Source organism: Macadamia integrifolia, chromosome 4 (genome assembly GCF_013358625.1).
Source record: "Macadamia integrifolia cultivar HAES 741 chromosome 4, SCU_Mint_v3, whole genome shotgun sequence".
NCBI lineage: Eukaryota > Viridiplantae > Streptophyta > Magnoliopsida > Proteales > Proteaceae > Macadamia > Macadamia integrifolia.
This window is the reverse complement of record NC_056560.1, coordinates 9,484,959-9,498,176: the sequence shown is the minus strand read 5'-3', so window position 1 is coordinate 9,498,176 and position 13,218 is coordinate 9,484,959. Positions and strand designations below refer to the sequence as shown.

The following is a 13,218-nucleotide window of genomic DNA, read 5'->3' as shown; positions in this document are numbered from 1 at the left end:
AAAAAAAAAAAAAAAGGAAAAAAAATTCAAGATTTTATCAGTGCCATTCAAAGTCTATTCCTTAAGCTTTCCATAATTTCCAGCTGTTAGAGCATGTAAATGGCTGGGCAGATCACAATTTAGAGGTTGTTCAAGGAGGTACTTCCCCCCCCCCCCACCCCCATTTAGTAAGCTTTGAAGGTCGGAGAGCTACAAGAAAGAGGTAAGAGATAGGTTTTCTCTGTCATGGTTTGTTAGATGTGCTGCATCCAAATTACAAAATTATTTTCACCTTTTCGGATATAATGCTTTTTTTTTTAAATAAATGTTTTCCCATATAATCTTCTTAAAACTACAATTTTGGTAGTAAATGCAACTTACTATTCGGATGGAACATTCGAGAAACAAACCGCACTGTTGGTGGCTTATTTGGGTAATCCTCTGTAAACTGTAGTGTCAACTTAAACGTACCTGAAAGACTCAAAAGAGATTCAAAATGTCAAGTTGAATAAAACATTGTGTTAGAAATAAAAATAAACAAATAAAGACATTCATTTTACATAGGCAATATATTTTGAGTTGTACACATCAGCTAAAAAAAAACACAGATACCTTTATCTACACTACAAAAGATTTTTTGCCAACTGGTGGGGGAAAAATGCCACTTATATCTGGGAATGTGAAGTAGGTCACCATAGAGTTTCAAAAGTCTAATGAAAATAATGAAACAACAGAACTCTTGTTGGCATGTTACTGATACGGTATCATTTCTATGAGAAATGTAATGCATATATCATTAAATAGATCAATCTCATTATGCAGTACCAAATACATGATGGGGATTGGTATCACAGGTCACTCTTGCATGTAAAGGCTGAGTAAGACCTCTAACACAGACAGGAATATTTTTCCATGCAACAAATGCACTTCCAAACATGGAGTACTGCAAACATCTGACACACCATTATCCACATAAGACAATGGAGTATAGTGACTGGAGCTGAAAGTTCTCATAACATTGAAATGTGGGAAGCCACTCGTGTGTTATTCAAGTATGCAATTTGAATAGAAACATTTAACCCAAGATAAGAACACAATGAATAACTACAATGAACAAATCTACAGAAAATAATGAAATATAGAACACACTGAACCACAAATAAAATAAATTTTCATTGAGATAATCCATCCACTATGAATAATCACAGTGTGGAGTAATGTAAACTAAAATCAAATGAACAATTTAAACATGACTTAACCATCTCACAGGTTATAAGAATCAGCTTACCTCCGTCCCATGGAGTGTCATCAGGACTGCAATCAAAAGCCATCAAAGAGTGTCAAGACCAGTCCAGACCTATACTGTCCCACAACATACCAGGAGGAGAAAAATTTCAACCTTCAACTTACCCAAATATAACAGCATTCCAGAGAGTGATATTATTGTCTTGGGGTGCGCCACTGATACCTGCAGGAGGATCCTGCTGCAACCTCTTGAAATCCCTCATCAGTCTCTTCCTTGCAGGAGTCGACATCCTCACCACCTTTACATTCAGGCAGATGCCCATGAAAACAGAACAGAATCATTAATAATCTTCTCCAAATATAATAATAATCAGAGTCGGATTTTAGTCTAATGAGTCAGACCAACCAAACTTGACACACATACAGTTCAAACCATTCTAATTTCACTGACACAAAAACTCCAATGTTGAACAGAAGCAACAAATAAACTAATTTCTGGGTTCACGCTTCAATGTGGCTTCCGATAAAGCTTATTTATCAAAAATACACATTAATGATTGCAATTTAATCCCAAGAACAAATACCTGCAATTCATTGGCCCGATTAAGTCCACAGCTACAACAAAAATCTTTTTTTGAAAAACTACCGAAATCCACTCATTGGCAACAACATATATCAGCTGGTTTTGGAGTTACATTCCCAACAAAAAAAATCTTTGCACTCAACTGGTACTGAAATCAAATAATATTAAAGGTCCTTTTCTTTAGGAGAGGGGGGGTAGGGAGAGGAGATGGGACGTAAACTGTTTCACTATCATACAATGATGAGTTAAAATCCAAGACTCAATGTAACATAACCCATAAGTATTAATTCATGTTCAGACCACAAAATTTTCAAAGAACCAGGTGATCACACAATCAGCATATAATACAAAAAAAGCTGATGCTCACATTGATGCCGATGATGGCAGATTACAGCTTACAGTCCATTCTATATTCCATGAGGGTGACACACAAAAAAGCAAATCTGTTAAATCTGGCGGAAAAGAAACATACTAATTGGGGTCAGATAATCCGAAATCTCATCATGGCCCAATGGCCTTTGAGAAAGATTATTCCTCTGATTGGCATCAAACTCACAAGAATCAAGATCGGCAACTGAAGTTCCTTACCCCATTTAACCAACGTGTACAATAGCTAACATCTGTCCATAATTCGTTCAGAGATCTAAATGTTACATTAGTGAGTTCGAATTTTTTTCATTTTTCTAAATAAACTACAAGTCAAAGCCCAAAGATATATATAAAAAAATAAAAGAAACATTCTCGGCTTTCTTTTAACAAGATCCATGCAAAATCAAGTCAAGGAATACATAAAAAGGCATACATAAAACAAGAAACACCCTCCGGAGGGGATGGTGAAGAAAAGTAAAACATAAAAGCCGATCGATAGGATGTCTCACCCGAAAGTAGACGCGGCGAGAAGCCCTAATTCTTCAAGAATGTCCGAGTCGCTGTAAAAGCTAGGGCTCTGGTTCTGACCAGTTATGAGCTATAAATTTCAACACAGAGAGGGCAGTTAGATACAATCTGAGAAAAACTCCAATGACAGATGATCCATGGCGTGAAGAGAGAGAGAGAGACAGAGAATTAGGGTTTGGAATTCACCTTAGAAGTGGGGGATAGACGTCCCCAGCTCTGGTAAGCTTGCTTCTGTTGGCCCCCCTTCTCTGGTGAGTTGATGACGACAAATCAAAAAAACGAAAAACTCCCACCTCCCCTAGCACACGTGCTTTCCCGGCTATTTATAGGTATCAAGATATGGGAGAACGAACGGTATCTGGTCGCGTGATTCCTACGCCAGAAATAGGAGCCAAAATTACCGCCCTAACCCCATGTAGTCAAGAAAGAATTAACGAATTACAACCCTACCCATATCATCAATAATTCCATTCATGCGATGCTTCTATGTGCACTTTCATTGGGATATACTGTACAGGTCTCAGCTATTAGTGGACAAGCAAGCTCTTGTTGTATATTTATGCATCACTGCATGGGCTTATCGGCTTTTTCATATTTTGATTAAAGGTTCATGGGCTAATTCTTGCCTTGTATTTTTATTTTTAAGACCCGCTATAGGGCCAGACAAGGGTCCTATTGAATGGCCAAATGAGGGCACAAGAGGGCCACTTAATGCTACACGGCTACACCCATACATCCCCCCCTCCCAAAAAAAACTACCTACTACTGTTTCATAGAGAAGGTCAGGGTTCAAGAGTCGGAACTCGAACTCTACTTAGACTTTCGTTAGACCTCCACTAGTTTGCTGTCGTCACTAAGCTAGAAGCCCATCTCTATCGTGTATAATTCACTCATGCTCATACACTAGTGTCTATTCTTACTAGAGGCCGATTTAACCTAGTCATTTCTACATGGAAATATCTCAACATTTGCTAAGTATAAGGCAAATGCGGCACATGCAATACATTTTTTGTAGGCAAGTTAAATTTGAGGTACAATGTTTGAGAATATGCATCTTTGAGATACTTTATATTTTAAATATGATGATTTTTTTTTCATTAAAAAATATGTTAATTAGGGATCCTTGTTTATTCGTTTTGTTTAATTTATTGTAGGAGAAGTGTTTCCTATAGGATAGCATAGTTCCTATGTGCTCAAGGGCCAACCAGAATGTACGAGAAACCATTAACATAGAAATTCTTTTCCATTTTCATGGGGGTAGGCCAGTCATTTCATCTCCATATGTCTAGCTCAAGGACACACTCCTCCACATTAACCTTTCTCCCAATTTATTTATGGGTTGCCTTCATTTATTTTTGTCCATATTTGGGTATTTACGCCATCTCCACCCCCCCCCCCCCAAAAAAAAAAATGGCTCTCCTCCTCCCTTATTGTACAAATATGGCTCTCAATTCCACTACCCTCGCCTTAGCCTTCTCTGCCCAGGGCAATGCCTTATGCCTCCCTTCCCCATTTGTGGATCTGATCCTCTCCAATGAGAAGATTTCCCAATGAACGCCCAACGAGCTCGTAATAGTTGGGAGATCCCAAGCACACCCACTATCCCCACTATACCTTGACAACCGCCTACCCAACCCATACCCATACTCCTGAGGTTCTCCCTCCCATTTCCTTCACCCTCAGCCTGAAAGAGGGATACGAAGCATATTCTCCAGCTTCCTCACTGATTCAGGGGAGTTTTGATGAGAATATTTCGATTCAAAATTGCAGAAATTGGAATCGGTTCCAGTTGATTCCTGATCTAATTCACCGATTTCTTAAACCGTGGGTGATCCGATTCTGTTGATCCACCTATTCAAGTGGGAGCGTCGGACGGAGCAGAAGTTCCGAACCTGGTCACATATACAAGACGTTCTGGCCCAAATCAAGCTGTCGAAAGCCAGCCCAGGCCCATACCCATTCTCTTTCCACTCGCATTCATCTGCGACCATATTTGAGTATCAGAGTCTCTTAACAAACTTCCGGGCAACACAACTGAGACATATTCCAATTTGCGATCCAAAAAGCTTTATTTCTGAACTTCACAAATGCAACTCCACGGAAACCCTAAATCCTCACCTGGCTAGCATCTCGTGGAAATCAACAGATGGGGTATTTGAATCGAGCTTCAAGAACTCTGCGACCATTGGGGCTCTCGTCGCTGTTATATGGTTCCTCTGCATTTACTCCATTGTCTGATACAATTAGAGGAAATTTCTATGGGTCTAAGTTGGATTGGCGGCGGCGCTGTTTTGGTTGTTCGCGTGCCTTCTGTTCTCATTCCCGAAGAACTACCAAAGAGAATAACGTGGATTTGATTCAGTATCCTACTGAAAGGATTCGGAATTTTTCTATCATTGCCCACGTCGATCATGGGAAGTCGACACTCGCTGATCGTCTTTTGGAGCTCACGGGCACTATTAAGAGAGGCCACGGTCAGCCGCAGTACCTCGATAAATTGCAGGTATAACCCCATAAGGAAAGAAAAAAACGATTTCTTGGTCGAGCTGGAAGCTGAGAGATTTGATATATGATTTTTCCTTCGTGGGGAAGATGATAAAAATTAAATTTTGTTGTATTTTCTTATTGCTTCAAGTAATATTCTTTATTTGAATCGGGCATTTAGACATTAAGTGATTATCTTGCTTAATATCCTTTTTTCTCTTATCTCAATCTTTTTTACTTGCTTATATAATGGATTTTGGATTATCTTCTAACACTTGTAGGTAGAGAGAGAAAGGGGAATTACAGTTAAAGCTCAGACTGCAACTATGTTCCACAGGCATAATTTTCAATGCCCTCAGAATACTGATGCACAAGATTCACCATGTTTCTTACTAAACCTAATTGACACACCTGGTCATGTGGATTTTAGCTATGAAGTATCAAGATCTCTTGCAGCTTGTCAGGGTGCTCTTTTGGTGGTTGATGCTGCTCAAGGTGTTCAGGCTCAGACAGTTGCTAACTTCTATCTTGCTTTCGAGTCTAACCTGACCATAATTCCTGTTATAAATAAAATTGACCAACCAACTGCTGACCCTGATCGTATTAAGGCTCAGCTGAAATCCATGTTTGATATTGACCCTGAAGCTGCTCTTTTGACTTCAGCAAAAACTGGTCAAGGCCTTGAGCATGTCCTTCCTGCTGTCATTGAGCGGATACCTCCGCCTCCTGGGAAGAGTAGTTTACCTCTAAGGATGCTTTTGCTGGATTCTTATTATGATGAATACAAAGGAGTAATCTGCCATGTTGCAGTTGTTGATGGTGCTTTGCGCAAGGGGGATAAGATTTCATCAGCAGCAACTGGACAAGCTTATGAAGTACTTGATGTTGGCATTATGCATCCCGAACTCACACCTACCGGGGTGCTTTTGACTGGACAAGTGGGGTATGTTGTTAGTGGTATGCGCTCAACCAAAGAAGCACGTGTTGGAGATACTCTTTATCACACTCGAAATGCTGTAGAGCCTCTTCCAGGTATACCTTTCACAAATTTTAACTGCATTGCAGTGTTTAATTATAATGTTCAAGGTTTGAATGTGATTTGGGAACTGGAGCTACATCATCTAATTGGTTTATTTATATTTATAAGACTGAAAGGGTTGTGATGCAGGACAGGTTTGGGAAATCTAACACATGTCTAAGGATCAAGTGAATTTGGGATTGGGAAGGTCCACTAACACAAAACTCACAACATACATGCTAGAGATCAGGTTTAACGGCAGCCATAAATGATGACAATTTCCAAAATACAAGTGCAGAAAATTCATTATAGGATTCATGGAAATTTAATAAAGGATAAATGATATGCAGTACCTTCCTTTGCTGTCCCGCGAGTTAGAGTGCTGTGATCAAGTGCCAAGTCACTACCAAACTCCAAGAATGTGTCCTTGGTGCTCCTTGCTTTTGATTGATGAATCTCCATTTTGTCTGAGGCTATAATTTTAGGAAAAGGGGGAAATTTGGACTGGTAGAAAAGCAATAGGGGAGAGGAGGAGGGTGGTAACCTAAGAGAGAAGAGTTAGGGAAGAGAAAGGGGGTTTGGCTTCACAGGAACTTGGATTCACTCCTAGGTTTTGCAGAGAATCATTCATGTTGCAGAAAATGGGAGATATCTCACAAGTTCAACATCATCTTCCTAATAACTCCCTTACAACAATATATAACAGTTTTGACACTAATTGGGCGCTTATTTTGGTGGTTGGCTATCCATTTCTTTCTTGGCAGAACCTATCCTATGTATAAAGAATCTTTTTAGAGTGAGTGTATTTCCTTTGAATATGGTTGTTGGTCATTGGTTTAAGACTGGTTGAGTTGTTGTGTCTTCGCATCTGCTTCAACAGGAGGGGAGTGATACAATCTCATGCGTAACTCCAGGTAATGGAGGTTTGGTCATTGATAGTGTCCAACCAATTACTTTCCGTGTAACTGACTGCCATCTGCATGCTGTTTTATTGATTCTATACATTTTCTACATAGAGAGAATTTACACGACACCTGGCTGAGTCGCTATTGATTTTTATAAATGTGACTTGGTTCTGGAACCAATTTTCAATACCTTTCTTTGGTTGTAGCTGCTTTGTGAACCTAAAACTGTCACTTGCATGGCATTTCCTTTGTGGTTTATATGCACTTGTAATATTTCAGGTTTCAAGCCTGTAAAACATATGGTTTTTTCTGGTGTTTATCCTGCGGATGGATCTGATTTCGAAGCTCTTAACCATGCAATAGAGAGACTCACATGCAATGATGCCAGTGTCTCTGTTGCTAAAGAGAGTAGCACAGCTCTTGGCCTGGGTTTCAGGTATGAATGGCTGCTAATGAGGGGACCTGACTTTTGTTATTTAAAATTTTCAACCTGTTTTCATTTGGAAGAGCTGAGGATTGATTGAGCTTACTGGCATGTCCTCTGCAGGTGTGGTTTCTTAGGTTTACTTCATATGGATGTCTTTCATCAGAGGCTTGAACAAGTATTCACTCTTTCACTTACAGTTGAATTTATGATTCTGTTTAGATGATTAGATAATTGTAGCTATCCAAAAATCTGATGCAGTAAATTCTTGTTGTACACTGAAAATCAACTGCTGAGTGGTCAGAATATGTTGGTCATTTAAATCATGTGATAACTTTGGTTTTTAACCCACAAGATCTTCTTGGTTTCAACACTTAATGGATCCTGGCCCCTTATATTGTGGTAACTGATGCCAAGGATTTGTAATCAACTTTTTTTGTTTTCCTTTAGCTTTTTTGATAATCAGCAATTTATGGATGAAAGGATATGGACCGTACAATATACTGTTGCAACAATGTAAGTAAAAAAAGCCAGAGTCCCCAGACTCTAAACCCTACAACTGTAAATGGATAATAGTACGAAGGAATATTTCCGCAAAACAGTCTCTTGGACGTACACCCCCTTGTATGTCAATCAATAAACTTGGTGACAAGATAATTTGGCTCAAATCAACTTACAGTGTTAAAAATCATTTAGCTCTTGAATTTTTACATTGTGACAAGATTTTGGGGTCTGGATGTGACTGGTGGATATTAAATGTGGTAAAATCTGACCTATTATGATTTACGATCTAATTCTGAGCTACTGATCTCAATCCTCATGTTATGGGATGATAGGAATATGGAGCTAGTGTCATTTCTACTGTTCCAACTGTACCATATATATTCGAGTATTCAGATGGAAGGTATGTCAATGGATAGTTTTGTTTACTCCTTTGTAATGATAAGGCTGAAATCTGCTTCATTTAACAAAACAAATTTGGGCCCCTTGCTTAGCAAAGTACAAGTACAGAATCCAGCTGCTCTGGCATCCAATCCTGGTAAACGTGTAACAGCATGTTGGGAACCAACTGTTATGGCCACCATTATTATTCCTAGTGAGTAAGCTCTTTCACCTTTCTTTTCGACATACTCATTTAAAGCAATATGCCAAGACTCCTTTATTAACTCCTCATTTGTTATCTGCTTAAAGGTATGTGGGGCCAGTCATTACACTTTGCTCTGAACGGAGAGGAGAGCAATTGGAGTATTCATTTATTGATAGGTACAACTTAGCAATTGATGCTTTTTAATGCTGAATATTGTAGATGTTGCAGTTTCTAGAAAAATTATGGATACTTGCGATGTGATATGTGGGGGGTCCTGATGCACTATGTGATGGGTTTCACTCACATGCTTTACCTTTCTCTGGACCACATTCCACATTTTTTACCAAGGAAGATCAGATATTGGGGGATATTTAGATACCATGAAGTCTATGCTTAGTTGAGTTGAGTTGTTGCCATCTGATTTATCATTTGGGAGATTGCCTGTTGGAACCCATTTAGTGGTGGAACATGATCCTTGCATTTACACCTTGTTTATCCAGATGTTTTTGTTTAGGACGGAACTACTGTCTGTATAATGGATTAATGCTTTGTCATATTACGCTATTACCTTCGAAAAGGGGGCTTGAAGGATGATCTACATTTTCATCTCGTATGTGTTTCATTATGCAGTCAACGGGCTTTTATGAAGTATCGGCTACCATTGAGGGAAATTGTTGTGGATTTCTACAATGAATTGAAGAGTATAACATCTGGATATGCATCATTTGATTATGAGGACGCAGAGTAAGTGTTCTGTCTCTCTCTCTCTCTCTCTTTCAGTGCACACATGTGCCACATGTCAGTCAGTTTCAAATACCAAAAGTGTAATAGAACAGTGGTCTACTCTAGATGAATGTACGGGTTCTGTCATTGGGACATTAGTTAAAAAGTTGCATGAGTTTGGTTGAACTAAGAGCCTTATGGCTTGGGTTGTAACAGGTATGAAAGTGATGCCTTCTGGTCTTCCTTGGGTTTTCATGTAACGACTCAAACACCTGAGGGAGATTTCCTTTATGTGGTTTTCTGATTGATTTGTGTGGAGAAGAGTTGATTTATTTGTTTTCCTGATTCACTAATTTTCAGAGGCAGCATTAACTATTGGTGTCCAATGAAAACCGGGAAGGACTGTGTATTTGAAATGTCCAAATGTGTACTTAGATTTCTGTATCTGCTGACTTTTGAACATTGTTTTCAGTGGCCATTGTTCGTGAATACTCAAGTCGACACTAAGTTTATCAACGAATGTGTTTAACAGGTATAAAGCCTCTGATCTGGTGAAGCTTGATATCCTCTTAAATGGACAACCTGTTGATGCTATGGCCACCATTGTTCACAATCAGAAGGCACAGCGAATGGGTCGTGAACTGGTCGAAAAACTGAAGAAATTTATAGACAGGTTTAACATGTCTATGCCAATTAAAAGTGGAAGCTTTACGCTTTTCTGCTTTTCACATACTCTTTAGTAGATTCTTTTGCTGAAACATAATTTCTTCTGATATGTATGGTTTTGAAAAAACAGGCAAATGTTTGAGATTACAATACAAGCTGCTATTGGATCAAAAGTTGTAGCAAGGGAAACGTAAGTCTATTTATTTAGTTATTATCTGGAAAAGGTTGGAGTAAGCTCTAATGCTCTATCTTCACAGTTAGATTTAATTATGCTGTTATATATATATATATATATATATTTTAAATTATTATTTAATATTTCAACAAGAAAATTTAGAACACCTATTCTATAGATTGTAAATATGGTCTTGCATGGCATAGCCAAGATAAAACCCACCTTAGAAATCTACACCAAAATTGAGCTGTTTGGCAGATTTTTAGTTTTTGACAGTCCCCATTGATGTCTTTAAGACATTTTTCCATTTGTTTGTCAGTGTTGAAAGAATGCACTTTATTTGATGGTATTGGGCCATTGTCATTCATAAGAATGGATGTTCAACCTAGCCAGCTAAGGAATGGACCTTTCTCATGAAATATGAGTATCCCCACAGGCCACCACTCAAAGATTGAAAACATTCAATCGATATGGAAAGATTATTATGGCCTGATGTCTCAAACTCTCAACCAAGAGCTTAAGAAAGCTTAAGGAGTATGCACAAAAGAACATTGTTGTTTCTTTCGGTTATTAAGTTATAAGTTATTATAGGAGCTAAAAGGTGTAAAATCCACATATTTTTCATCTATCTTTCTAGGCTGTCTTGCTATCAGTGACAAATCCCTAGGTTCTGGCTGTATTGTCAAAAGATAATTCGTAATCCTAATATTAGTGATTATTTCTTAGCTTCACATGGCCATATGATTGGTGAACCTGTAGGTTTGCTTCCTTCTAACTGGTTCAACCAGATGTGTCTCAGATTATTTTAAAAAAAAAATCTTATCAGAGTTTTAGTTTCCTTTTGACTGTTGAGAGATTTTCTTTTTTCTCTTAGTTCATTGATAGGTAAAAATAATGGCAATGTGCAGCAATGTGGGTCTGAAATTAGGATGCTTAGACATTAGATTATTAAATTTTAGGCAAAAAATGATTAAAACAATGATTTTTCTCGGGGTAGCTCAGGTACAGTTCTGTGCTTTACAAGCTAAGAAACACCTTTTTGATAAAAAGATGTTTTGATGTTGGAAGTGAATAATAATTAACATTAAACTGACAGTCAGTTAAGGCTGCAAATATGAACTGTCCCAAGAGAATGATGGGGAAGTGTTAAGTGATATATTCCTTTGCTACGGAATATAGATTGAAGTAAAGTTGCTGCTTCGACCTATGGATGATATTAATCTCCTCCCTCCTAAAGGGAAAAAAAGAAGTGATTGAAGAATGTCTGCTATCAATCACTAGAATGAAGCTAGATGGAAGGATGGCATCAACCATTTCTCACCAGACTGAGCCTTCTTGTGCTTTCTATTTGCTTCATTTGATATTGGATCTTTAACTTGTTGAATCAATAGTTCTGTTGATGGTAAAGGTTCTGTGATAGCAGACAATATATGGTGAGAATCTGGAGATACATGCATTTCTTGATTACACTGATCTCCGTCTTTGCTAAAGGTGGACTCAAAAGATAATCCTCCTTATGGCAAACACACCCTAAGTAGTGCAGGAAGCAGGTAATGATTGTGCCTTTTCAGCACTCAAAAACTAGAAAGAATCCATGATTGTCTCTAAAAGAATTAAAATCGTGGAACAAGACATTTTGGATCCAGGCAAGAAAGCATACACATGTTGGTAGACATGCACTGAAGCAGGCAAAATTAGTGTTATTTATAACAAGAAAATTTTAAGGCGAGAGATCATAGACCATGTGTTGTCCATTGTTTGTTGTAAACATTGTTATTCTGCATAATACATGGCAAATAAAAAATCTTCTATAGGAAATTTAAGGTCTAAGAAGAGAATAATTTTTTTCTTTGGTGAAGTTTTTTGGATTCAGTTGCTTTCATGAACAATGGAATTGTAACAGAGCTTCTCTTGTTTCCACAGGTTATCAGCAATGAGGAAGAATGTTCTTGCGAAGTGCTATGGTGGTGATGTTACTCGGAAGAGGAAACTACTGGAGAAGCAGAAGGAAGGAAAGAAGCGCATGAAACGTGTGGGGTCTGTTGATATACCACAGGAGGCTTTTCACGAGCTTCTAAAAGTGTCCTGATTAGAATCCATCAAAGTAGTGTATTGAGCAGAGGTACCGGAAGGGATCGGCCATTTTTTAACTAGTCAAATTTTTAGTAATTTCTGTTTCTTTTTGTTTATTCATAAAGGCTGTTGTATTTTATACATAGCTCCTTAGCCTCTTTCTTATTTCCTTTTGATAAGGGTATTCAACACAGATTTTTTTTTGGGTGAATTATTCAACAGAGAATTAAGTTCTTATGCCAAGAACTACTTTTGTTTAAGTAGTGGAATTCAAAGAATCCATTTTCGTCATACTCTAGCAAAATGTGTAGAAGGTTTGTGCTTCCTGATCTCCATTTCCTTCTTGTTGAATTGAAAGAATGTATCATTTTAGGTCTTCTCCAACTCGTGGATTCGTCTTTGCCAAGATCAATCTGACTACATGATCCTCCTTGCTTGAATGAGGTGGGCACATCTATTCTGCGACCATAGGTCCTTGTATTGGGCAAAGACATTGAAACAACAGAGAATTTGTTCTCGATGCAAACTCAATTGCACTCTTTGACAATTTCACCTATCCCTCGCACCTCAAATCCTGTGGATTGTGGAAAGCTTAACAGTGCTTTCCAAGGATTCCAGATATAACTCATGTCGTGAAGGCTGGTTTTCTGGCTGATGTTCAAGAAGCTTCACCTCTCGGTGGATGCTATTATGGTGTTCACTGAAATGTCTTAGAAGGATTTCGCTTCCTAAACGCTACTATATCCGGATTTTCGCAAAATGGGTTTCTGTGAGAAGTTTTATGGGCAATAAACCAGTTTGGTGCTTCAGGGTTGTGGCCGAATTCGATTTCTATATTAGTGTATTACATGCCTGCGAAACCATTGATCATGGCTTGCAAATTAGTTGTCTATGCTATGAGGATGTTCAATGGGATTCCATACAAGAATGTTGTGAGCCAAAATTTTCTGATGTCAAGT

At 38.3% G+C, this 13,218-nt stretch overlaps 2 protein-coding genes across 2 annotated transcripts in view; one reads left to right on the top strand and one right to left on the bottom strand.

Moving 5' to 3' along the window:
• Positions 1-3,010, bottom strand: part of LOC122075094 (ubiquitin-conjugating enzyme E2 2) — a 6,048-nt gene extending 3,038 nt beyond the window's left edge. Inside the window, exons 1-5 of the mRNA XM_042639993.1 lie at positions 2,891-3,010; positions 2,686-2,774; positions 1,390-1,523; positions 1,268-1,293; positions 361-450 (exon numbers count right to left, since the gene is read on the bottom strand). Of these exons, the coding sequence (XP_042495927.1) occupies positions 361-450; positions 1,268-1,293; positions 1,390-1,514 (241 nt within the window). The 5' untranslated portion in view covers positions 1,515-1,523; positions 2,686-2,774; positions 2,891-3,010. The remainder of the gene's footprint in view (positions 1-360; positions 451-1,267; positions 1,294-1,389; positions 1,524-2,685; positions 2,775-2,890) is intronic.
• Positions 3,011-4,592: 1,582 nt separating this feature from the next.
• On the top strand, positions 4,593-12,550 carry LOC122077579 (translation factor GUF1 homolog, mitochondrial). Its single transcript, XM_042643551.1, has 11 exons — positions 4,593-5,207; positions 5,470-6,220; positions 7,391-7,547; positions 7,659-7,713; positions 8,372-8,439; positions 8,531-8,635; positions 8,727-8,798; positions 9,253-9,366; positions 9,878-10,018; positions 10,142-10,201; positions 12,110-12,550. Exons 1-11 carry the CDS (start codon positions 4,851-4,853, stop codon positions 12,273-12,275), a joined length of 2,046 nt encoding a protein of 681 aa, XP_042499485.1. The 5' UTR covers positions 4,593-4,850; the 3' UTR covers positions 12,276-12,550.
• Positions 12,551-13,218: the final 668 nt, after the last annotated feature.

What these genes read in the sequence shown, in the direction of transcription:
- LOC122077579 (XM_042643551.1), top strand. Translation starts at nt 4,851, where the DNA reads ATGGGGTATTTGAATCGAGCTTCAAGAACTCTGCGACCATTGGGGCTC. An exon ending in TTCGAGTATTCAGATGGAAG is followed by an intron (nt 8,440 to 8,530) that starts GTATGTCAATGG and finishes CCCCTTGCTTAG; the next exon opens with CAAAGTACAAGTACAGAATC. An exon ending in AAAGTTGTAGCAAGGGAAAC is followed by an intron (nt 10,202 to 12,109) that starts GTAAGTCTATTT and finishes TTGTTTCCACAG; the next exon opens with GTTATCAGCAATGAGGAAGA.